General features: G+C 41.3%; 1 protein-coding gene across 4 annotated transcripts in view; it reads left to right on the top strand.

The window, feature by feature from the left end:
* slc6a2 (solute carrier family 6 member 2) overlaps positions 1 to 27,316 on the top strand; it is a 251,088-nt gene that overhangs the window by 193,294 nt on the left and 30,478 nt on the right. For all 4 annotated transcript variants that reach the window (XM_085991382.1, XM_085991383.1, XM_085991385.1 and 1 more), the window contains 4 exons: positions 2,418 to 2,542; positions 6,188 to 6,300; positions 12,741 to 12,869; positions 19,020 to 19,119. In XM_085991382.1, coding sequence (XP_085847508.1) covers positions 2,418 to 2,542; positions 6,188 to 6,300; positions 12,741 to 12,869; positions 19,020 to 19,119 — 467 coding nt within the window. The remainder of the gene's footprint in view (positions 1 to 2,417; positions 2,543 to 6,187; positions 6,301 to 12,740; positions 12,870 to 19,019; positions 19,120 to 27,316) is intronic.

Here is a 27,316-nt window from a genome sequence, read left to right as displayed (position 1 = left end):
ATTTTCTGTTATTTCGGATTTCCAGCATCCACAGTATTTTGCTATCGTTTCTTTCATCACTCTCTGGTTACGATTTTATGTTGCATTTGGAAGGCAAGATTAGGATTTGGGATCATCAGCCGAGGCCTTAAATATCTGCTTAGTGTTCTAGGCTTCCCTCCCTTGGTGTCGGGTGTTGAAATGAATAATATCAAAGGTTTCAGAGCACCACTGTGAAGATGCTTACTTGGGGCAGGGGAATAGGTTCCATTAACTGCTATAAACGCAAACGCCATCAACCAGAATGGAGGTGAACCTGTGAGCTGACTTAGCTGGGAGAGAACTGAATTATTGGCTGAGGACTCCAAATTATGCTTGCGGGAGGGGCAGGGAACTGCTTATTTTCCTCAAGTGAGAGAAGACATGGACAGCTGTTTGAACAGGTGGGAAATGCAGATGCCACGGGATCGGTTAAATCCATGGGATAAAAACTGCAGCTCTGGTTAAGATTTCTACTGTGTAATAGCTAAGGCAGACTTCAGGATAACATATGGAATTGATGGGTGGGTGAGTGCAAATTACACTTTCAGAAAGCAGTAAGGGATAATTGTGAGACAGATGTTTACATTCAAGTTTTAATTTTTGCAATAACTCGGGTCCTAATTGTGATTGGAGCTTATACATTCCTGTGCTGCCACCCACTGTCTCAATTGGGGAAATGCATACGGACTCGCAGGACCTCAATACTGTATGAGCAAGAGGTACTGTAGTTAACGTTATGTGACAGAATTTTTAACATTGTAAAAGGCCAATCACAATGTCGCCTACAGGTGCAACAGGTACTGTAGGTAAATGTTCACACTTGTAAAATGGGTTTTTCATTGACAAAGTCTGACCCAGGAGTTGTCGGTGTATTTTGAGATGGAGTGTGCAACCTACTCTGCACCTTTTCTATGTAATAGAGATATGGGCATAGGAATTGATATTGGAAAAAGTTGACAGGAAGTGCACACATAAGATTATTAATATATTTTGAATACTAGTGGATCATCTGTGGTTTTTCCCACGTGCAAGCAAACTTATTTTTTTCTTCTTCATTCACGGGATGTGGGCGTCACCGGCAAGGCCAGCATTTATTGCCCATCCCTAATTGCCCTCGAAGGTGGTGGTTTGCTGCCTCCTTGAACTGCTGCAGTTCATGATATTTCTTTGTAGCAGTTTGGTACAACTGAGTGGCTTGCTAGAGGGCAGTTAAGAGTCAACCACATTGCTGAGGGTCTGGAGTCACATAGGCCAAACCAGGTAAGAACGGCAGATTTCCTTCCCTAAAGGACATTAGTGGCCCAGATGGGATTTTACGACAGTCCAGTAGATTCATGGTCACCATTACTAACACTAGCTTTTTATTTAATTACTGAATTCAAATTGCCCAGCTGCTGTGGTGGGATTTGAACTCGCGTCTCTGGATCATTAGTCCAGGCCTCTGGATTACTAGTCCAGTAACATACCACTATGCTACTGTACCCCTGTTACTGATGCTGTAGACATAGGTATGAGAATCTGCAGCTTATGAACCATACAAAGCTTTATCTAGTGGTAGAAGTATGTATTATAGGTTGTGTCACAGGATGACAATGCTAAAATAAGGATTTCACAACATACTTGGCAAATTTAATATATTACCAGTTGATGACCCGTGACATTGCACAACAAATGTCAAGACCAAGGCTAGATTTGCAGCTTGATCTTCGTACTTGGGCGTAAAACTGGCATTGTGGATCAGCCACCCATTATAGAAACCTTCTCATCTTCATTTCAATTGATTGCAATGGAAAGGAAAATTGGTCGGTTTCTATAACAGGTGGCTGAACTGCAACACCAGTTTGAAGCACTGGTAGTAAATTGAAATTCAGACCCCCAAAGTGTTGTCTTCAGTTGAAGTGTGGTTAAAGGGCACACTGATGTAATCCAGTCCCCATTCTGTCCTTGGTTTTTATATTTCCATTATAAATTCCTATTCCCACATTTATATAATATAAACTACCTATGTAAACTTGTCACATTGTAAGTGCCTCCTCCTGCCAATGAAGGCACTGCAGTGCCACGACTGGTGGGTGAGCGAATTATATTTTGACAAGTTTACAAGGCAGTTTAGCATGATAAATGTGGACAAAGGAATTTATAATCGCAAAAATTGTCAAGTGAAGTGTGCTCAGTCCTAAGGCTTTTAATATATTCTAGATGTAGTAGCACATACTTTCCTACTTTCTAGTTACCTATTACGTATCAAATGTTGGAAAAAAAAATAAGCAGTTGGTCATTCAAACCAAATAGGAGTGACTCCTTAATTTTATTTTTAAGGGGTAAATATCTGAAAAATTGTAACAAGTCTCCATGCAGTTTCATATTAAAATGTGATTTTTTTTTTTGTTGCCCAGAGATGCTATTTTTACCAGCTCCATCAACTGTGTAACAAGCTTCTTCTCAGGATTTGCAATTTTCTCTGTGTTGGGATATATGGCATTCAAGCATGGAGTTGATATTTCAGAGGTGGCAACAGATGGTAAGCACTTTATATAGATTTAAATGTACATTTTCAACTTAATGTCCTATTGTCGGAGTACAGACCACAGAAAAAGACGCAAGTTGCTCTGAGGCTCGGAACATAGACTTTTTTTCTTTAAATGGTGATAAAGGTTAGAATATAACTTATGATGTGTCTCCAAAGAATTACTTCTTTATCCAGTCATGTGAAACCTAATAAGAGGAAAAGCAGCTAATATGAATAATAAACTGTGGCTGTCAGGAAGGTCACCTACGTTATGGTCAGTGTTTTAATCCAGTGGGACACAGTCCCGAAGTCGACACCAATTTCTCAGGAAAATTGTATAAAGGTGCAGCACTTTATATAAAAAGTGCATATCTGTTACTCCTGTAAATTTACACAAGGCTTATTTCAGGATTTGAGTGGAAGCAGCTGTGGAAAGGATGACACATTTTGCAAAGAAAACAAAACTACTTGGCCTTGTCTGGACATTTTCAGAATAGGAAAAGTGTGCTGTAGGGATGTGCTTCTGCTCCTACCTCCATCATGGAAATTAATAATTTGAAAATTACTCCCTAGATGTCCAAAAGTGCACAAACTATTGTAAATGTGGTTTACCATCACTCAAGAATAACCTGTAGTCAAATGCTTTTGTGCTTCATCCCAGTGTTTGATTCATGCACACTCCACCCTACAACTGGTGTAGGACCCCAATTTGCATATTTAAGTAGACTTCTGCCATGTTCCGGATGGGAGCACTACTTGCCTGTTTTCCAGCTCACTCCAAAATCGCATGGGCTGGAAATGGGTTGGTAAGTGGTGCACTGCCATTTTCAACTTGCTACCACCCTGTTACTACTTGCAAATGAGGATGCATATTGCCCCATAAATCTGACTTAAATAGCATTTTTCAAATGTGTCTTCCAGCTTTTTTTTCCAAATAATTTTGAACAACAAACAAATAGATTTTGTCATGTTATTGTGAAATATTTTCTTCTTTTGAATTTTGCTTAAAACCTTATTTTGAGCTGAAATGATGAAGTAAAAATCAAAAATGCATTTTGAATGATTTGATTGCTTCGTCAACAAACTGTGACAGTGAAAGTTGATAAGAAAATTGAAGGAGAAATGGGGGGGGCATAAGAATTTATAATAGGAAAAGTTGACAAAAAAACATGACCATGGTAGGAGTGTGCACAGATGTAAGATTTTAATGTCGTCTATAAATGGTTTGGAATGAAGTTCCATTGCACATAACCAATGAGTTCAGAGCTGAATAAAGATGAATCACTGACGAGAGAAAAAGGAAAACTGTGAATACTGGAAATTTGAAATAAAAACCGTAATTTGTGTCAAGTCCGCTGTAACTTGAGTGAAAGAGCAGCTGATACTCAGGGAAAATGGTGTAAACACTGGAAATACACCATCATCATTTCATTGAGACTATGCTTCCCAAGTGGAACTTGCTAAATGGGAGCCAAGGTTGGGGATAGGACAGTAACTCTACAGCATCTATGCTGTGACCCATGCTTCCGTCTAGTGAGATTCCACAGTGGGAGCCTCGGCTCACAGAACTACCCTCTCTCCTCAGTGGTAAAAGGCCAGGTAAAATGCTCAGATTCCTTGATAAAATAAACTAAAGCAATGCGGTCTGGGCTTAGATAAGACATTTATCATTTCAAATTCATCATCAGTTTCCCCAAAAGATTCTGCATTCACATCAAATATTATTTACCAGCCTCCTGGAATAAAAATAACAGTTAGCTCAGGCCCTTGGTAATTGGTTTACTGTGTAAATGGGAGCAATCTGTTCATTAAAAGTGACAGATTAGGCCATCAAGCCATAAGATTAACCATCCTCTGCTTCACATTAGGTGTTGATGCTTTCTCAGTGTTTGATCACACCATCCTGTTTATGCAAACAAAATCATTTTGAGCGACTAAGATCTATTACAGCAGTTGTTGTTGACAGCTAGTTTTTTTCACAGTTTAGGTGAAAAGATGTAAATCCGGTGCAAATGTTTGTGAAGTAAAGCTCAGCCTTGCTTCTCCACCTGTTGAATGTGTATTCATGCCTCATTCAACATTACTGACCTCTTTCTGAGGAACTCTTCTTTGGATTTTTAAACAATAGGAATTGGCCAACTATGCACTGAAAAATTAAATGATCTTAGACAGCAATCTCTTCTTCTGATCAACTTTACATCAAATTTGTGATTTTAGCTGAACAGAAAGCTAAATTTTAGTTTGAAAACCAGAACCTTCTGTAAAAGTACTGCTGGCAGATTAAATATTAGACTACTACTGTTACTACCACTGCAACTTCTATTTACATAGCACCTTTAATGTAGAGAATGCCCAAGGTGCTTCATAGAGGTGTAACCAAAAAAATGGATGGTGAGCTAAAGAAGGAGATTTTAGAAGGGTGGCTCAAAGTTTGATCAAAGATAGGTTTTAAGGAGCATCTTAAAGATGGAGAGGGCTTTAGGAAGAGAATCCCAGAGCTTGTGGCCACGGCAGCTGAAGGCACAACCAATAATGGAGCGAAGGGTGTGAGACCAGAGTCAGAGGCCTGGGACGATGGGAGGCCGGACAGGAGAACATTGGAATAGTTGAGTCTGCACCTAACAAAGGCATGATCTGAGACCGGGACAGAACCAGGCACTGTAAGAGGTGGAAGTAAGTAGTCTTTGTGATGGAAAGGATGTGGGATTGGAAATACAGCTCGGGGTTGAATAGGCCACTGAGGTTGCAAACAGTCTAGTTTAGCGTGAGATGGTGGTCTGGAAGGGGGATGTACTTGGTGGCTAGGGTACAGAGTTTGTGACAGAGGCTAAAGGCAAGGGCTTTTGTCTTCCCAATGTTTAACTGGAGGAAATTGCAGCTCATCCAAATTCAATGTCGGAGAAGCAGTCTGACAACAGACAGTGGAGGGGTCAAGAGAAGTGGTGTCATCCATGTACATATGGGCATACATATGAAGGCTGACCCCCATGTCTCCAGATGATTTTGCTGAGGGGCAGCATGTTAACAAGAAAGAGGAGTTGGGCAAGGATGAATCTTTGGGGGACCTCTGAGGTGACGGTGTGGGCAACAGCAATAGGAGATTGTGACAATTGTTTAACAAAGATTTTAGGAACATTTTGACTTTTTTCTTTTGAGATTGTACTTCAGAACTTTCCTAAATCATCATTGTTGTTGTAAAACTTGCCAAAGTCTCTCATTTCCATCTTCAGTTAAGGTTGCCACTTTTGGCAAGTCAGTAACTGGACTGGGACCAAGTAAAGGCTAAGCAGAGGGTGGAATCATGGGTCAGGTTTTGATGTTTACTCTCTGAGACTGATGAAAATTAATTGAAAACCTTAACCACCTTAATAACTAATACTTGCACATCAATGGGGGAAAAAACTGGACTTCTATTACAGCCCACTCAAAAACCAGTTTGTCCCATTCCAAACCAGTCAGGTAGCAGCACGATCTTCAATCCCAGAAATTGTCTGTATTTGTATACAGGAACTTCTGCCTTACAAGGCTAATAAGTAGAAATCCTGAAAATATTGTCCCCTTCTATTTTAAAATTGTGTGGCATTTTGTTGTTGGAAGATAAAGTTATTCTCAGTGTAACTTTAACAATTAATTCACTGTGCGCTATTCTGTTTTCAGGTCCGGGTTTAGTGTTTGTTATCTATCCTGAAGCAATCTCAACTCTGCCAGGGTCAACATTTTGGGCAATTTTGTTCTTCATAATGCTGATGACATTGGGGATTGACAGCTCAGTAAGTAAAGTACAACTTTATCTTTTGTTCATTCTAAACCTTAGTGATTCATAGAATTACATAGAATATGCAACACAGAAACAGGCCATTCGACCCAACTAGTCCATGCCTGTGTTTATACTCCACGAGTACAATTCTTTCTCTCAACAGCAGTTGAAACCTGACTACAACCTGAATGTTTAGAGACAAAATATATCTGAAATATTACTATTGGGATCAAAAAGCAACGTATCTTGGGTAACTGCTTTCTTTATAGCACTCCTGCAAGATGGCTCCTGTGAAATGCAGCAACACATTTCTATTTAATTTGATTTTACTGATACTCATTTTAAGTGACATTGAAACCTGCCTTAGAGGTGAATTGTACATAAGATTTCCAGTCTATAATATCTACTGTCCAACTATCACAACAACAGGAGTGTAAACTAGGAAAAACTATTATTCCTCCACCCTAGTTTAAACTCCCCTAACTTCTAATGTCTTGAAGATGAGCAAGGTTCCATGGTTAGTATGTTGACAAAGTGGTTGCTCTTCATGTGAGTCTACATATTATAGTCAGTAGTCACAAAACATAAAAAGTTAAATAAAACAATGCCTATTTGGTCCATGACGCGTACTCCTGCTACAGACCATCCACTTTTATCAGTGACTCTGCCCATGCCATTTCACCTCAGAGAAAAATTTAAATTTTCTCCGTCGTGAAAAATAAAGGAAAGAAAACCCCTGACTGGGTATGTATTGCAGCGACATTAATTATCCAGGACCAATTGCCTTCCTTGGCAGCACTATTCTACAGTTCAGCAACCATATATTTTGTATGTCATTGAATCACCTTAATCCCTATTTATCCTCATATCTCAGACATTTTAACTAGATATTTATGAAGCTGATTAACTAGAACCTAGAATACATCATTGAATGATCACTATCAATTTAGGACTGAGATTAATTCGGATTATGAACTGAGATGCAGTTTTGTAACTGAGAAAGCGATTAAAGACCCCAGAACTACAGCTCGAACAATGAATTTTGGAAGGCGAAGTGTGCTTCACATATCTACCACTTTGTTGTGGGGAGATCCATCTAATCTCAAGTCTTGATTGAGGCTCGTTAATTTTTATACTCAAGTCTTTAAGGTTCTGTGCCAATGGTCCATTTGTCACATAATCTACTTACATTTACATTATACATTCCACTCGGTATTTTCAAATCCTGGATTATGTCTCCTCATAATCTTCTTTTAGCTAATGAAAACCAGTTTAGTTCTGGAAACAATCACCACTAAATTCATCCAATGCCATGCCCATGTGTCACCATTAGGAGTTCCTGGTTAGCGATCTGGAGCAAGACCCCAAGTAATTTGTTATTCCCCCCTGCTTGCTTAAGCCCACAAAGAATGCTTTAGAATCTCTCTTACCGCTCCAGCTGAGATTCAAATGGAGAAATATAATCTTAGTAATACAATGTGAAAATAGTGTGGATGTTTGGAAGTTAAAAAGATTAGAAAAGAGAGCACCATTCTGATTGGATTGGATTGTTTCCATCAGCACAACTTGTCATCGTGTAAGGACATAACAATAATGAACATGCTGCACTACCCCTCTTCACTCAGTCACCTTGCTTGATTTTATACAGCTTAATCCCTCTGCATTGTAACTTTGAGCCTGCCTTTTCCAAGGCCTTTCTGCCTCCACTGTTTCTCTGTTGGAAAAGCTAGATGGCCTTTTAGGTGTCTGTCATTCTGCATTAACCGCGACAAAAACCTCCCAGCACAATGGGCATCGGGTGTTCATCATTTATAGAGACAAGCTGTTTTTGCTTATTATTTGCAGTCTATTAAGAAATAAGATCAAAGCTAGCTGTTTAGCATCTTAATAACCATCTCGGATTTTTTTTTGCGTGAAGGATGCTTTTAAAACACATTTAAACTAACATTTAAAAAAAATCTTTGTGGGAAAATGGTCAAAAGCTCCTGAAATGTGACAACCATATTAAGTAATCATGATTTTGCCTTTCATTTGAATGTGTAACTCCTACAAATGCACCAGAAGGAAAGCCACAATCTCAATGGATTAGTTATCTTGGTGAAAACCTTCATAGTGATCATAGCAATTCAATGGAAAAGAAAAGCAGGTGCAGTTTAACACGTGCTGCCGCTTTGCTATGAGCTCTTTTCACGCTACTGGTGAAGACCAATTTCACTTCCTCTATCATGTTGTACCACAGCGCAAAAGTACCCACAAATTAATACTAAGTGGACAAACTCAGAGGCTGCTGCAAAAATTTATATTGGTGCCACCAGGGGTGCGCTTTTCAGTTTGGTTTGAAGGAATATTGGTGGACCCAAGTAGCGGGAGTGTTACTCTGCTTCTGGCCAGGCTGGGAAGTGGGAATGCTTAATGCAAACACAGAGTGCACAAAGTTGGAAATGGATTCCATTTCTCAGCACTGATTCCTTCACTCCAATGGTAAACACACATGCTCCAAAAATATACAATTTAAAATTCTGCACTTGTAACTGACTGCATGTAGAAGATAAAGCAATTCAGTCTGTACCAGTTATATGATCAAAACTGTTTTGCCAAGGTAAATGTTACATTTCATAGGAGTCAAAAAAATCACCACACTTGATAACTCATCTCCTCCATAACGGGCACTGTGGCTGCAGTGTGTATGACCGACAGGAGGTACTGGACCAACTCACCAAGGTAACTTCGACAGCACCGCCCTCCCTGCAGTGTTGACGCCAAGAGGAAGAGCAGCAATGTCATGGGAACACCATCACCTCCAGGTTCCCCTCGAAGTTGCCATCCTGACTTGGACGTTTATCGCCATTCCTTCATTGTCGCTGCATCAATATATCCTGGAATTTACTACTTAACGCCATTGTTGGGAGCAGCATTGCCACAAGGACTGCAGTGGTTCAAGGAGAAGGCCCACTACCTTCTCAGGGTAACTAAGGATGGGCAATAAATGCCACCTTGCCAGCATCACTCACAGCCCAGGAACAAATGTGCTGATAATGCGGATTTTCCCAATATGCACTCTTGGGGCTGGATTTTCATTCAGCAGTCGGGAAGGAGGCGGGACTACAACTTTCGGGTTTTAGTCCCGCCTCCATCGACGTCCGGCCAATCCACGTGATTTTCCCTTGATTGACCTTGTTGAGCCCACCCAGAGGGCTCAGCAGGCCAATTAAGGGCCACCCGGCAACAGGTGACATCACAGACTGAAATTTCATCTGTCAAGAGGTGTTGACAGATGAAATATCAATGTTTCACAGCTGTTTGAAGCTGTCAAACACTGACAGTCTGACTTCTAACCTGAGTCCTTCTACGCAGACTCTGTTAGAACTCTCACTGGCACTGAACGCTGAAGGCTGTCACTTTTGACAGATCGCAGCCATTCTGCTTTCAGTGCTGGCCGAGTGATGGACTCCCGATGCCTAGAGGAAGAAAGGCTGTTAAGGTAAGTACAGGTAATTTAAACTTCTTTACACACTTTAGATACACCAAACACTCCTTTGCACTCATGCACCCATCACTCACCTGAACACCGACATCTCGACCCCTCTAAGTCCTTCAACCCGACGGCCCGCCTGCTCTAACCTGGCGTGGTTTGGAGCCGTCAGGAATGGCACACGACACCCCTCAAAATAGGGATTAGGCTAAAAACTGCCTGTTAACTGGCAGTTTATTGGCACTAATCTCTTCCCGCCTCGGATCGGCGGGTCCCAGTGCGGGGCGGGTACCCGCCTCCTTTGAAACTTACGTGGAGGCGGGTTTTGGGCGGGATGATGTCAGGACCCCCGAATTCGGGATTTTTGCCCCCTGCACGCCTAAAAGCCCGCCTCACAGCACACTGAAAATCTGGCCCTTGGTGTGCACCAGGAGCACTGAAGTGCAAAATCAGGGCATAATCTTAAGAAATTCAAGTTTTAGGGATACCTAGAAAATTCATCTTCAGAGATACCAACAGTATCACCACAGGTTACTCCCATAGGACTTCAAGGCAAAGGCAGTTCTAATGTATGGTCTCTACCAAAATGTTAACCTATCTTTTCCCTTTCAGATACTTTTGAACATATGGTACAATTCCAGAATTTTGTGTTTATTGGGCCAGAAATTCGCGGCCAGAAGCGTGAGTACGGTCGGGGTACTCACGCATTTGGCCATTGGAAATGCCGGCGTTCAGCAGGAACAGCGCATGCGGGGAACGCCAGCATTTCCAGACCCGAGGTCTATTCACAGCGCGTGCGACTGCACAGGCAGCAAGTGTAAAGTTGTTCATTGGCTGCGGAGGAAGATATATTTTATCGTGGAGCTTCTGAAATGCAATATTTTTGTTTGGGAAAGGGAGGGAAGTTATTTTAAGAAATTTTAAGTAAGTTTTAAAGTTAAAATTTTTTTTTTTTTTTTTTTTTTAAAAAGGGTTTTCAGAACGGTAGGTAGAAGGAGCAATTGTGGCTGTGTGAATGGAATGTGAGAATGAGTTATGTATGTATGTCCACATACATTCCTTTACGTATATGTATATGTTATATTCCTTTACTAATGTGTATGAATGTATGTTTTTAATTATGATTTTCCAATAAGTTACTTTCTCTGAAAGTCATAATTAAATAATACATTCATACACATAAGTAAAGGAATATATACATAACACGCTAAGGAATATATACAGACATACATACTTTCAGAAGCTCCACGATAAGAAATATCTTCCTCCGCAGCCTCTGGAGCAACTGTACCCATGCTTTTTTCATGTGTAAGTTGTAATGACTTGACCTCACTGAAAGCATTAATGAAAGCGGCGAATTATACTGCGCACGCGCTGCCTGTGCAGTTGCACGTGTTCTGCCTCTGAGCCCCTTCGTTCAGAGGACAGGAAATGCCGGTTTTCCCCACATGCACTGTGCATGCTGAAAACCGGCATTTCATCCGGCCAGATGCGTAAGTACCCCGACCGTACTCGCGCATTTGGAAGGGAATTACTGGGCCAACATTTTACATGTCAATAAAATGAAAAATTTAACAATTGCACGACTTGCCCCCTCGCATCTGCGACTGAGGGTCCAAGGAGGTGCATTGCGCAAGAGGTCATCATCGTACGTATCCTCACACTGTTCCCTTTGGGGAACTGTATGAAGTGGTGGAAGGATTTATGGCCGTGATTAACGCTCATTCCGTGACCGTAACCATCTTTGAACCAGCCATTAGGGTGGTTAGTCCTATGGCGGGAGGGTTTTACGGGCTCTCACAACCCATCTGAGGGGGGGGGGCCACCAACACCCACGGACGCAAGTATCCCGCTGGATGTCCACCCAGAATTTAAAGTTGGAGCTCCGACTCCACTTGCCGGGACTGTCTGGAGTGGGGTTCAAAACCCTACTCCTTCTGGCCCAGCGGCGGGGATGCTTACTGCTACGCAAAAGGCCCACTCCACACAAAAGGTGACACCCATACGTTTCCTGCGCCTTTTCCCTCCCCGTGACTGGAGCCCTATGCTGCCATTTCACGTTGCTAATCGGATTGGGCCTTTGTCATAGCGGTAGGATCCCCGCCGCTGGGCCAGATCAGGGTAGGGTAATGAACCCCGCTCCAGACAGTCCCGGCAAGTGGAGTTGGAGCTCCGGCTCTAAATTCTGGGTTGACATCCAGTGGGATATTTGCGTCCGTGGGTGTGGGTGGCCCCCCCTCCTTGTATAGCTTGTGGGAGCCCGTAAAACCCTCCCGCCATAGGACTAACCGCCCTAATGGCTGGTTCAAAGATGGTTATGGTCACGGAATGAGCGTTAATCATGGCCATAAATCCTTCCACCACTTCATACAGTTCCCCAAAGGGAACAGTGTGAAGACACGTATGACGACGACATTGCTAAATAAATAAATGGAATTAAAAAAATTCTTTTAGGGCTTTTAAAAGTCTTTAAATTGCTTTAATTCTCTTTAAAACTACTTCAGATTACTCAAAATAATGTAAACATTTTAAAAAGTTTATAAAAGTTACCAAAATCTTCAAAAAACTTCCAAAAACCTATTTAAACTGCTGCTTTGCATGTAAAAATGCTTAGCAGCTTGACAGAAACATTGGGGGCGTGTCCAGTGAAACTGAGACCTCAAGGGGCGTGTCTCACTTGCACTGCACGCTCCTGGCTTCGCGCTGGCTGCACTCCTGGGCGGCGTGACGTCATACGCTGCCCGGGATTCTTCTTTTTCAAACACCAAGTCCAGGCGTCCCTGGAGCTGATCGTCAGTAGCGCGGGGTAAGTGCATATACGGGGCTTGCACGCGTGGCAAGCCCCGTTCACCAATTTCTGGCCCATTATAGATTTTTATCATCTATGATTTTTTGTTTTTGTTTCAAAATCCTAATCATTTTGAGCTGGTCTTAAAGTCCTCTAACTTGTAATTTAGTCCCATGTGGTTCCTTTTTCTCAGATGGGCGGCATGGAGGCAGTTGTTACTGGAATTACAGATGACTTCAAATTTTTGAAGAAACACCGAAAGCTTTTCACATTTATAACTGCAGGTGGAACTTTCCTAGTTGCACTCTTTTGCATCACCAATGTAAGTCTGAAATAGCAAAGTGATGTAACTTGCTTTGGAAAACAGCTTTGCAAAGACTACGGAGTAGATTTTCAATTTGCCAGCTGGGTGTACAACTGGCATTGTGAATTAGCCACTCTTTCTATAAACTACCCTACTTTTACTTCCATTGATTTCTATAATGGGTGGCTGATTCTCAATGCCAGTTTTACAACTGGGTTGCAAGTTGAAAATATACCCCCGTGTGTCATCCTACTGGTACTGGTTTTATAACATTGTTATTTTGGTGCTAATTCTATTTTTGCCAGAAGCTCACAGTTCAATAATCAGAGCTGTAATGGATCATTGGACAATGACCAAAATGAAAAACTAAACTAAACCAATCATTAAGCAGTGCATCTAACTGTTGCAATCAACCAGCACCCAACCGAAGTGGGTGTTGATGCAGGGGGTGGAGGACACAAGCAGTCACAAGATTGGTAAATGAAAAACAGCAGTTAGCTGTGTTTTATTTTTAGAAAACAGGGAAAAAAGGTTCACGTCTGGCAAAATCCAACAACATAATGACGTTCAAAAAGAAAAATGAAGAACAAAACCATCACCCGCCCCAGGTGGTTAGGAAGGCAGTCCTTAAATCAATTTTCTCTAAAAACAATAAGCCAGGGTTACTTTACCACTGGATCTTTCTCAGCTGGTCCAGGGATCATATCAGACTCTCAGAACTAAACAATATTCCACCCGGGTTCAGCAGCGTCCGCGTCCTCAGGCACTGGCCCTGAAGGGATGCACTAGTTTGCCTTTTGAACTCCTGAGCTAATGGGTAGATTTGCCTCAGATGTGTTGGAGGTGGGTGTGGCCTTCACCTGAATTGGAGTGAGAGGAGGACTTTGTCTCCATCTGGTGGCCACATACCGTCCATCCACCACAAACCGCCCCCATAGCTCACACTGTGAAATAAGCGAATGAGCCAATTTGCGCATCAAATAAGAGCATAGTACACATGAGCTATGGCTTACATTGCAGTAGCTTTAAACACAGTTTGCACGCTTTTGAAATGACCGCTTCCATCAGGTGGACGATGGGCGCAGTGAGCCCACTGTCTGCCTGATGGAAATGGTTGGAGACCCAAACCATTTTCATAGTCGGGCCTTGTTTCAATTCTGTCAGTGAGCTGCTGTTTTTTTGGAATAGCTCGCTGATTGTGGAGGGCGGGAAGTCTGCTGGCTCCTCTGTGGAGTCCAGCCGGTCCTGGTAGATTAAAGCAAGGGAGGTGATTGCAAGGAAGAGCTGTGGAGGCTCACGCATCGGGCTGGTGGATTATTTTATGGGGCAACAGGAGCATTAATAGTCCCCTTTTTGTCTGAGTGACCTGCAGCAGTCCCTAAAAGGGCCTTTGATTAGGCCACTCTATGCAAAGTACAAATGGATGGAGCATACATAGCGCATGCTGCACCCATTGGTACTTCAAAATTGCATTGGGTCCTATTGACATAATTGCGCTCCAATTTGCATTGGCTAATGAGGCTCCCGCTTGTTTCAACAGTAGCCTGGTCTGCCTTTCTCGAGGCCCCCCCCCCCCCCCCAAAATGGTGGTCGCCCAGATGTCAATGGGAACAGGATGATCAATGTCGCCATTTTCATTGCGCTACCACCTGCTCCCACCCGACGGGGTGGAAGGAAATGAAAATCAGCCACATTAACAAGTAGCAGCAATATTTCATCCGAGTGGAATATTTGTTTTGGCAGCAGCTGCCTTATAGCAGGAAAGGGAGAACATAGGAGGAAGAAGTTGGATAATGAAGCAACAATGAAGGAATTTACCGACAAAGAACCTAATATTTAGCATTAACAGATCAGCAGCAATTGTGTTATTTTAATATTGGATATTATTAACATCAGTGTCATCATATGCCGTTAGTTGCAAACTTGTAGCCCAAACTTGTAGTAACAACTGCATTACTGTGTTTCTTTTATTGAGAAATCAAAGGAAATAGCCAAGGCCCCTAGTGCAACATACTCCCAAAGTTGGAAAGTGTAAAAGGGAAGGTGAGGTAAATCTGGAAGTAGTAACTAGATGATACCAAATTTGGGTTTTAAAAGACTGAAGATTGTAGAAGAAAGGAAAGACTGAAGAAGGTAAGGAATTCCACAGATTTGAAATCCTGGGAAAGAATGAGTTTGAGTAGATGTGCAGTGCAGTGAGTCTTGATTTGATGTAGGGAAGAATAAATTAGCATTGATATGATTGCTAATATTGTGATTTTTCTATCTTTAATCTGTCAAGTACAAATTATGAAAATAAAATTTTAAGCTAGTTGATATAACTAATACAACTCAATTTTTTTTAAACTACACTGGGCATTTCCTCTGGGTTTCTCCTTAACTTCGATGGAAGATCAATGGAAACCCCATTTATGAATGTACCCGTGGTTTCTGCTGAAGTTAGGGCCGCCAATTGGGAGAAACCCCAAGAAATTCCTCGTGAAAGTTTCCACGGGGTTTGCCACGACTCCCGTTTTCAATATGGACAAGCTGAGCAGGCTACAACTGCACACTTTCACTCACGAGCAGCCTTCGGCCCATATCTTGGCACAATAGGCTCAGTATCATGTCTGCTACTCCAAATGACCTGGAAATAGAGAGGATGGAGACTACACCAGCTGGGCGACTGAATCCACAAATATTAAATAAAGCAAACCGTGCTCAGGAGAGATGGGGGTATTTAAACAATCACATTTTTTAAAATAATGAAATTAAGTCACATAGCTCTTTTAAAATAATTGCTCCTGCAAACATATTTTAATGGCTTAAAGCAGAATGAATATAATAGTTGTACAACTATACAAACAGAAAAATTGGCTTCCACCCAAGAAACTAAATGAGATCTTTAAATAGCAACATGGGTTACAAGAGTGGATGCAATAGCACAATCCAACTCTGCAGGTCTAACATAAGTCAAATGTTCCTGAATTGCAACAAAGTGGTTGTCTGACAAACATCAATTTCTTAATTACTTTGAAACCGTGTTGGTAAGTTAGTTACCCCTGGAAACACGACCAAAGTGAATTACTGAATAATATTTTCAGTTTTCTTTGAATTACATTATTCATGTAATTGAGATATAGTTAAAACAGATGTTGACCCATAGCGTATTCTGATTTTCAGAGTCAACGATAAACACCCGTATTACAAAACAAATTTAATGGGCCGTATTTTCCGATCGGAGGCTTCCTACGTGAGGAGGCCTCCGATCTGGAAAAAATCTACGCACTTACCTGAGGGCTCCCGAGGTGCGTGTAGTTCCGCTCCTGGGCCCCTCCAACTCCAAGTGTGCAGGGCCCACGTATTCCAGAAGCGCATGCATCCCTGGGATCACGTGGGCCATGGGGAGCCAATCAAAGAAGGGAATCTCCCTTCATACACTTGACAGATAGACCTGAATGAATGAAGATCGCCCCAAAAACACAGTAAAACATTAAATAATTTTAAAAAAATCACATTTATTAAATTAGTTGAAATTACAATAAATTAAGTATTTTAAACATTTTAGTTTTTGAAAAAATAAGTTTTTTACGGGGCTAAAAATAAACTTACCTTTTTTAAAGTTTTTAAATGATAAACGAGTGGGGAAAAAAAACTTTTTTTACTTTTTTCAAATGTTATGCTGGTAAAAGCAGCCTTAAGCCTGCTTTTATCAGGCGTAAGATTTCTTAGGGTTTTCTGTGGGCGGAGGTGGTCCAGAAACCGGAACTATCTGCCCGCAGAGGCCCTGCTCCAGGGCAAGAGCATTCTTGACAGATCGGAAATGCCGGTTTTCAGCGCATGCGCTATGCATGCCTGAAACCGGCATTTCTGATGTCCCTACGGGTGTGTACACAGTGCGTACCCACCCGTAGGCATCGGAATATCCGGCCCATTATTTTTCAGCTACCCCCATTTAAATAAATGCTTCCGTAAGACAATATTTCCTGTTGAAGAACCAGATTGTAACCATTTCAAAATCTCCACTAATCTCATTCAATTTTTGTTACCCAAGTAGTTTCATCCTATTGCTGAGTCAGTGTTCTACATCTAACTGTGTTGAGACCAAGGACCCGATATTTATGGGGAGGTGGAGGGGAGTGTGGTAATGGGGGGAAACTCAGAGATCCTGGGGAAGCAAAGATCCTGACGAATTTAACAACAGGGCCTCATTATCATTTTTTATTCCATTTCCCGCTGGGAGGGAGGGAGGGAGGGAAAGCTCTGGGGTGGGAGTCTGAGTCGGCTGACTGCGGAGTAGGCGGCTCGAGGTCGGGGGTTGGTAGGGGAGGGGGATTCGAGCCTGGCAATGGGGTCGATGGAAAGATCTGGGGTTGGAGGGGGTTTTGGAGTCCAGCAATGAGGAGGGGATGGAAATATCGGGTTGGGGGGACAGGTGGCTTGAGATTGGGGGTTGGAGTCAACCGATCGCGGAAGCGAGGAGAGGCCGTGATTGGCAGAGGGTTTGCTTGAGGGCCCAGCGAGCACTCCTGCTCCTCCTGGCTCACAGTGAGCGCTCTAAAAAGCACTTGCCTTCTGCTGCCAGCTGCTTTTGTCTCTATTTTGCTGCCAGGTTTCCCGAGCCCTGGGAAACCCAGCCAGCAACCGTTAAATTTAAATCTGACTCCCAGATGCATTGTGGGAGCCTGATTTAAATATTATAATAGTGTCCCGCCTCTCCAAGACACGACACAGGTGCGCCAAGCAACCCACGGCTATAAAAATGGTGGCAGGCACATACGCAGCAGGTTGGGGCTGTGTTTTGCGATTTAAAATTTTTAACCCCCCCACCCGACCTTCTCCCGCCCATTGTAGGAGGGTTAATATTGAACCCCCTCTTTCCCCCCCCAAAGTGATAGCACTCTATACAAATGCAGGTTCATTTTTTGTTACATGGTTATGCAATAAAGCTGAGTAAGTGAACATATGTGGTTTCTAATTATACTTCGAGCACCCTTCATCCTGAAAGGTTGATCGCTACTTGGTAAATTGTCTCCTATGGACTGATGTGATATATGATATGATATATGATGGAGAGGATCAGAAGCAGCAGCATCCTGTGGGGTTTCCTGCAAGACATATTGGTCATTCATTGGAGATTTAGCATGGATGCAGTATTGATCTGTTAATATTTGGCACCCACATCTTGATATTGAAGTTAATGAAGTGATCAACACAAAAAAAGGAAATCTTCCTACTTGGTGCATATGCTGATACTGCAATAGGAATCCTGCTCAACATCAGTCCACCTAGTTCCCTGAGACAAGATAACTTCATACCATGAGTATTCTAGCTGAATGCCAAGTTCCATGCGAAAGGATTCTGTTTTTCTGTGTTTCATTTCAGATTGGTGGACTGATACAGTTCTGCATTTCACACTGAGAAAAATCTATTTGTTATAGAATTTTAGCTTAGCTTCACAATACACAAGCCTGGGTAGAAATTACTGTAGAAATTACTTTTTTTTACATTATTGCTTGTTCATTTTATGTGCTGTCTTTTTTATGTCTTTATTTTATGTCTACTTTACTTATATTTAAAGTCTACTTTACTTATATTTAAAGTATGTATGCGTGTATATGTCGGTATGTGTTGTTTTGTGATGGCGCCGATGAAGATGGCTGCCGTCCTTGCGGGCTCCGTGCGTACCAGGCAGCTAAGTGTTCTTGCTGCTTGGTGCTCTCAGCTCGTCAAGAAAAAAGCATTTCACTGACTAGATTACACTACTTGCATTTAGTTATGTGATAAATAAAATTGAAATGAAATGAAATGAAATCACATTTATCATACAACTACACAGATCAATCCCATGGAATATTCAGGACTTAATCATGTGGGAGGGAAGCTAATTAGATTCAATATTAACATATAGGAACTTAAAATATAAACATTTTTAGTACAAAATATAATTATTATTCATATCACATTATATAAATCTAGCCTATCCCTCTAGTGTAATGCATATTGCAGAAGGATATTTGCCAGTTAATGAGTTGAGGGGTTTCTATCCTAATTTTTCTTCATAAACCTGGAGATTGTCAGATTAGCTTTTGTATTAGACTTTGTAATTTTTAATATTTGTTATCAAGAACAAGCTAATGAAAACATAAATTGTGCAAAATATCAATGATATTTTTTCACCTCTTGTAGGGTGGAATTTATGTGCTCACATTACTAGACCAATTTGCAGCAGGGACAGCAATCCTCTTTGGGGTGTTAATAGAAGCCATTGGAGTATCTTGGTTTTATGGTAAGTTTCACTTCACTGTTCAGTGTTAAAAGGCTTATGGTAAACTGTTACGTGCTAGATTAATTCTATGACATATTATACCTGTGTTAAACAGATATCTAATCAATGTACATATGAGGACAACAGTGGGCAGCACTAACACACTTTATCCCTTTGTATCTACAGTAATGCTTGTCCATTATCCTTTTATTACTGATCGGGTTTGAACCAAATTTAATAAAATACAATTTCGGGTTAAGTTTTTATCATGCGATATGTATGTTTTAATAAATCAACACAATGAATTTTTGAACAGTTATGCCCTATTTTTTTTACTGGTAACTATAGAAAGAAAGACTTACATTTACATAGCGCCTTTCATGACCACCAGACATCTCAAAGTGCTTTACAACTAATGAAGTACTTTTGAAGTGTAGTCACTGTTGTAATGTAGGAAATGCAGCAGCCAATTTGCGCACCGCAAGCTCCCACAGACAGCAATGTGATAATGACCAGATGATCTGTTTTTTTGTTAGGTTGATTGAGGGATAAATATTGGCTAGGACACCGGGGATAACTCCCCTGCTCTTTGAAATAGTGCCATGGAATCTTTTACGTCCACCCGAGAGAGCAGACGGGGCCTCGGTTTAATGTCTCATCTGAAAGACGGCACCTCCGACAGTGCAGCACTCCCTCAGTACTGCACTGGCGTGTCAGCCTAGATTTTGTGCTCAAGTCCCTGGAGTGGGACTTGAACCCACAACCTTCTGACTCGGAGGCGAGGGTGCTACCCACTGAACCACAGCTGACACCCTGATGGAAAATGATAGAAGAGTTTTAAATTCCCAACCACATCATCACTTGAAATCCCAGTATTAACTGGCATTTAAACATTCTATCCTCATTGGGTGAGTTTGGCTAGTTTTCAGCTTTACTGTTGGTTGTGGCACTGGGTAACAGCAACAGGAAGATGATACAATATTATAGCCCTTAGCTTTAATTAACAAGGGAAGACTGTTGGGGAAGGGGAGAAGCAGGAACTAGCAGTGGTCCCAAGATGAGGCGTTCTAATGACCCATGCTTTCTGAATTCCTAATGTCTGGATAGAAAGCTGCTTGTAGGTGTTAACTTCCATGTGAAGAGACGACATGATCTGGAGAAGGTAGCCTTTCTACTGTTATGCATTATAATTATTATTAGGAACATAGGAAAAGGAGGAGGCCATTTAGCGCCTCGAGCCTGTTCCACCATTCAGTGAGATCATGGCTGATCTGTGACCTAAATCCATATACCTGCCTTTGCCTCATGTCCCATAATACCTTTGGTTAACAAAAATCCATCAATCTCGGATTTAAAATTAACAATTGATCTAGCATCAATTGTCATTTGCAGAAGAGAGTTCCAAACTTCTACCACCCTTTGTATGTAGGAGTGTTTCCTGACCTTATCCCTGAAAGGCCTGGGCTCTAATTTTTAGACTATGCCCTCTGGTCCTAGAATCTCCAACCAGCGGAAATAGTTTCTCCCTATCTACCTCATCAGTTCCCCTTAATATCTTGAAAACTTCGATCAAATCACCCCTTAACCTTCTAAATTCCAGGGAATACAACCCTAGTTTGTGTAATCTCTCCTCGTAATTTAACCCTTGGAGTCTGGGTATCATTCTGGTAAATCTACACTGCGCTCCCTCCAAGGCCAATATATCCATCCTAAGGTGTGGTGCCCAGAACTGCTCACAGTTCTCCAGATGTGGTCAAATCAGGGCTTTGTACAGCTGCAGCATAACTTCTACCCCCTTGTATTCTAGTCCTCCAGATATAAAGGCCAGCATTCCATTAGCCTTTTGATTATTTTCTGTACCTGTCCATGACATTTTAATGATCTATGTACATGGACCCCGCAAGTCTCTTTGGACCTCCAATGTTTCTAGCTTTTCACCATTTAGAAAGTACTCTGTTCTATCCTTTTTAGGTCCAAAGTGGATGACCCCAACATTGAAATCCACAATTTTGTCCATTCGTTTAATCTCACTGTAATTTTATGCTTTCATCTACACTGCTTACAATGCCACCTATCTTTGTGTCATCGGCAAACTTGGATATGTGGCTTTCTATCCCATCATTTAAATCGTTAATAAATGCAGTGAATAGTTGAGGCCCTAACACAGATCCTTGCAGGATGCCACTGGTCACATCCTGCCAATTAGAGTACCTGCCCATTATCCCTACTCTCTCTCTCCTGCTGCTCAGCCAATTTCCTAACCAGGTCAATAATTTGCCCTCAATTCCAGGAGTTTCAATTTTAGCTAACAGTCTCTTTTGAGGGACTTTATCAAATGCCTTCTGGAAGTCCATATAAATAACATTCATAGACATTCCCCTGTCCATTACTGTAGTCATCTCTTCAAAAAATTCTGTCAGGTTCGTCAGGCATGATCTACCCTTTACAAGTCCATGCTGGCTCTCTCTGATCAGCTGAAAATGTTCAAAGTGTTCAGTCACTATATCCATAATTATAGACTTAAGTAATTTCACAACAACAGATGTTAGCCTAGTTGGTCTATAATTCCCTGGTTTCACTCTCTCACCTTTCTTACATAGCGGAGTGACATGCGCAGTTTTCCAATCTAAAGGAATGGTTCCGGAACTTTGCAAGGTTATAGTTCGGCTATCTGCAATGTTCTCGCCTACATCCTTTAAAACCCTGGGATAGAACCATCTGGTTGTGGTGATTTGTCACTCTTTAGTGCCATTATTTTCTTCATTACAGTTATTTTGCTTTTGTTAATTTTGGTGAGTCTCCATTCCTGATTCAATATTAGTTTCCTTGGGATGTCCAGCATGCTATCCGCTTCCTCTACTGTAAATACTGATGCAAAGTAATTATTCAACATGTCCCCCATTTCCTTATTTTAATTTACAATATCACCGTTATCAGTTTTCAAGGGGCCCACATTACTCCTGACTGCGCTTTTTGTCCTAATATAATTGTAAAAATGTTTTGTGTTGATTTTGTTATCCCTTGCAAGTTTCTTTTCATATACCATTTTTGATACTATTTGTTTTGCCACCTTTTGTTCTTTGTATCTCTCCCATTTGCCAGGATCTGTGCTCGTTTTTGCATTTTTGTAAGCTTTTTCTTTTAGTTTTATGCTGTCCCTTATATCTTTAGTTGTCCATGGCTGTTTTTATTTGGCAAGTCGAGCTCTTGCCCCTTAGGGATATAAACTGGCTCTGTATCACATTAAATTATTTTTTGAACACCTCCCACTAATCTTCTGTCGTTTTACCCATTAACAGATTTGCCCAGTTTAGTGTGGACAGTCTCTGTCTCATCACGTTGAAGTTGGACTTACCTAGATCTAGAATTTTAGTAGCTGTTTCGCGTTTCTCCCTTTCAAACACTACATTGAACTAAGTGATCATGTTATGATCGCTCCGTTAGGTTATTGACTAAATCTGGCTCATTGCTCATTACTAAATCTAATATAGCCTGCCACTCTGTTGGCTCTAGGACATTTTGTTGCAGAAAACTATCCTGGACACACTCAAGAAATTCACTACCTTTCTGACATTAGCTAGTCTGCTTATCCCAATCTATATGAAAGTTAAAATCCCTCATTAAAACCACTCTGCCTTTACTACGTGCTTGCCTAATCTCTGCAAGTATACATTCTACCACTGCACAGCTGCTCCCGGGGGGGCCTATACTGAACTCCCACTACAGTCTTAAAACTTTTTCTATTTCTTAATTCTGCCCATAAAGTCTCCACTGCCTGCTCACCTCTCATTATATCATCACTTATCATTGACTTGATTTTATCCTCAAGGCTAAGGCTACTCCTCCCCCTCTACCAATTTCCCTATCTTTCCTGTAGATCTTATAACCTACTATATTTAGTTCCCAGTCCTGACTCTCTCGCAGCCATGTCTCAGTAATAGCTACCATGCCATACCCTCCAAGTTGAATTTGCGGCTGCAATTCATTCAATTTATTCCTTATACACTGTGCATTTGTATAAAGAACGCTTATTTGGGCTACACACTCTAACTTGTCCTTCTACTCTGATGTTTTACTCTCACATTTTTTATTTCTCCTGGTTTAATTATTTTACATCTTTTTGTTTTCCCTTTGCCTGTAGTGTCTAAAGCACAATTTCTTACTATTACTTTATTCTCTTCCCATTTGTTTGTTTTAGAATTATTATTTATACTACCTTTTCCACCTGAGCCCACCCCTCCATTTACTAGTTTAAAGTCCTAGTGACAGCCCTATTTATCCTTTCCGCTAGAACCCTGGTCCCAGCCCAGGTCCCGGTGGAGCTCATCCCAACGGTACATTTCCTTCCTGTTCCAGTACTGGGGCCAGTGTCCCATGAAATGAACCCATCTTTCCCACATCACTCCTTCAGCCACATGTCCACCTCCCTAATATGCTTATCCCTATACCAATTTGCATGTGGCTTGAGTAATACTCCAAAGATTATAATCCTTGAGGTCCTGTTCTTTAATTTAGCTCCTCGTTCTTGGTACTCTCCAAACAGGACCGTTTGCCTACTCTTTCCTATGTTGTTGATTCTAACATAGACCACAATGACTGGATCCTCCCCCTCCCTCTCCAATATCCTTTCAAGCTGGTTCAAGATGTCCCTCACTCTGGTACCAGATAGGCAGCATATCATGTGGGACTCTCGATCCTGCTTACAAAAGATGCTATCTGTCCCCCTAATTATTGACTCAAGGGTTCATAATTACAATTTTTCATTACTGAAGATTGTAGAATTTCATATAATTCAAAATATGCTTATAGCAGTCTAAGAATCTTGTGTTAAAGGCAGATCAAAAGTAAAGCCAAATCCATTTCAAAAATTATTTTATTCTTTAACCAATTGATTTTGGTAACCAGAATCTGTGTTAAGCATTAATTGGACTATCTTGAGGTGGGAGAACTAGTCTTTCTGATTTCTTGGTCTTTTTACACAGAATGCTCACACTTCTGAATATTCCCTACATTAGTTGTGGCAAATTATATTTTATCATCTGAGCAGAAATATTGACGGCTTTTGCAAAGAAAAAGGCGGTTCGTAATTTGGTGCATGTTGAAACCAATGCAGTAATACATCATCAATAAATCCAATACATATTGCCAAAATTTGTGACGACTTCAGGGATTTTCACAACAACACGTTATCATCCATTTCTATAATTATTCTGATGTTATTAAATGGGTTATGAGGATTTTGATCATTAATATCTATTGCTTTTTATTTTTATTTCCTAAGCAAGACTGATTCACTTAACTACTGTTTATTAAAATGGGCTTGACCATAGATATAAATAGAGCAATGTTTATAATATCATTTCTCAAATCTAGACCTCGGTCTCCATATGCCTACTGCATTTGTAGCCATGTAGTTGCCTCCAATTCTAAAACTGTCTGATGGGTACCAGGGCCACTTGAGGCTGTTGGTCAATGTTTCAAATGACAATAGATGACCTGATGTTTGGAAGATGATACTCTATTATAGCCCTTAGCTTTAATTAAAGTCTGCTGATAATATGATCTGGCATTTTATCCTCTACCTCTTGACTGAAAAAAGACTCCAATAGTCCAAATGACCCAATGGGATCATTGTCAAGACCCTTAAGGCGTACATGACATTTAAAGAAAGTGAACATTGTTGAGACATTTGGATTTAAGCCTAATCATGAAAGTCATGTAATTGTATGGCATCACAGTACAATTACAAGTGTAAATAGTACCTTTTGCAGATCTGACAATGTGTGGGAAATAATCAGTGAGATTTAATCATGTGCCTTACCAGAAGTTTGCACTTTCCACTAAATAAATTATCTTCACACTATTCCAAACAAAGTTAACATTTATTGTAGTAATGAATGCATATTAAAACAGTCAGTAACTGTGAGCATTCATTAACTTGGTCTTTGTAACATAGAAAATCATTAACTGTATTCTCAACTTTCTTTGAAAACAAGCTCACACTTCATAAAGTTCAAATATATATTTATATTCATCAAGATATTTGTAATATTTATGTCTGTTCCAAATTATTAGGGGTAAAATCTTAGTCCTGACAGTTTTAAAATAAACTATTGGGAAGAATTTATTGTATTATATTTCACCATGATGTGCTGTGAAATTATGACTAAATTTGCAATGAAAACACTGAACAAATACAGTTTTTTAGCTTGTTTTGAGTTCAACTTAAAGCAGCTCACTAGCTCAACGGTCAAAGAAAATTCATCCACTCATGAAAAGCATGTTAACAGTTCACTCCGCCTGCATTTTCTGCTCATCCAAGCTAGTGCATTGAAAGATTCATAACTGCACACAGTATTTATATTCTTCAAATCATTCTTGCATTCTATTGATTTTAAAATATTAATAACTGATAATAGAACAGTTTAATTTCTATGTATTATGCCTTATTTCCAAGTAACTTTATTGGCTTTTTGCCTCCTGTTTGTCCGCTCAGCACATTTTCAAATATACAGTAGCTTGTGAGATATGGACATAATGGCTGGGATTTTGCTCACCTCGGCAGGTCCAGGGCGGGCGACGTCAGTGGTGGGTCATAGCCTGACTGCTGGCTTGCGGCCCCACTGCTGGCTCCATCCCGCTGTCTAAAATGAACTTGCCTCAATGGGGATGTTAAGCCTGCCCAGCGCATTTCCCGGGCAAATTAGAGGAAGCGGGTCTGGTGACATCATTCATGATGCATCATCAGCCGGTTTCCTTAAAAGGGACCATGGCCAACTTTCTTTTGACATTTGTGCTGTCAATGTTCTACAGCATTGAAGTGCTGAAAATGCTGACAACGACTGGGCAGAGGCAGAGGGCTGCACCCAGGTTCTCCCACGACTCCCACCATATGCTTAGGGAGTCCGAGCACGCAGGCAGATCCTCTTCCCTTTCGATGAGCAGAAGACGCCTCCCCAGGAGACCAAAACAGCCAGGTTGTACACTGCACAGGAGGGCACAAGCAGGGATATGGTCAGTAGGACCTGGGTGCAGTGGCGCAAATGTTGCAATGATCTCATTAGATCACAAAACGTTAGTACAAAGCCATGCTCAACCTCATCCTGCTGTGCCTCTCAACACATCCCCATCACTCTGTCCTCCCTACCCTACTCCTGCACATCATTACTCACACCAATTTACCTTGGACCTCCACCCATCCCTCTCTCTCTATCTACATTATCACATCCCCATCTCACTAGCCACCCCTCTCACTCACCCTCATCCTAGTGCAATCATACCAACTAACAAAACACAAGGGTAGCCACTTGGGTGTTTTAGCCAATGTTCATATAAAGTTTCTGGTAATGTGCTGTCAAACATTGAAATTGTTATTTTCAACATTTTCCCATCCTGGACAGATTTGTGTGCACCTCTGGAAGTGGCTTAGTGAGTTACAGTGAATGGTGAGACATAACGGTACCCCCTGCAATGGTGATGAGTGTGAAAGGAATGGCTTGGGCATTGTAGAAATGCTTTATGGGGTGGTGCCAACCTGGCACATCGTGTGGCAGCCAGGGTGTACCGCATCAAGTGAAGTAAATCTGGCCATTATTGTTGTGTATTTTGAATGTTGTATTTGAAATGTCCCACATAGCTTACCGTAGTTGTGATGTGCAATGCACTATGGGAAATAGAGTGCATAAAGTTGAGAAGCTTCTCTTGAAAGGATGGCTGTTAACTGAACTCTGTCTCCTGCGTACTCTTTTAATTGTTATACAAGCAAGGTTATTAAACTCTTGAGATCTAACAATTATGAGGCCATCCCTGGCCTCCCGGGCAGCAATGTGCTCTGGTGCTGATGCCATCTGTAACCCTAACCCTGTGCAGCATCAGTTGATTGCAGAGAAGGTTGGTGTAGTTGGTGCTGCTGGTGTGCCTGGTGCTGCTGGTGTTGGGGCCCATTGTTCTCCAATTCTGAGGACCAAGGTGAGACAGTAAAAATGGCACCCATGCTGCTGGAATAAATGGCAGGTGAAGTATAGATGATGGAACTGATCTGTCAATGGCCGATGAAATGCAGATGACGGAAACTATCTGTCAATGGTGAGAGAGGTAATGAGGTGAGACTGGATGGAGACTTGTGGAAAGACTTGCAGCATGCTGAATCTCTTGTGGAAATGCAGTGAAGAACAGCTTGTGGCTGAGGAAAGTGAGCTCTGTCAGGTGGGAGCTTTTA

Source organism: Somniosus microcephalus, chromosome 6 (genome assembly GCF_052327205.1).
Source record: "Somniosus microcephalus isolate GS21.2 chromosome 6, FLI_Smic_1.0, whole genome shotgun sequence".
NCBI lineage: Eukaryota > Metazoa > Chordata > Chondrichthyes > Squaliformes > Somniosidae > Somniosus > Somniosus microcephalus.
The sequence above is the reverse complement of the archived record's forward strand: the minus strand, read 5'-3'. Positions and strand labels throughout refer to the sequence as shown.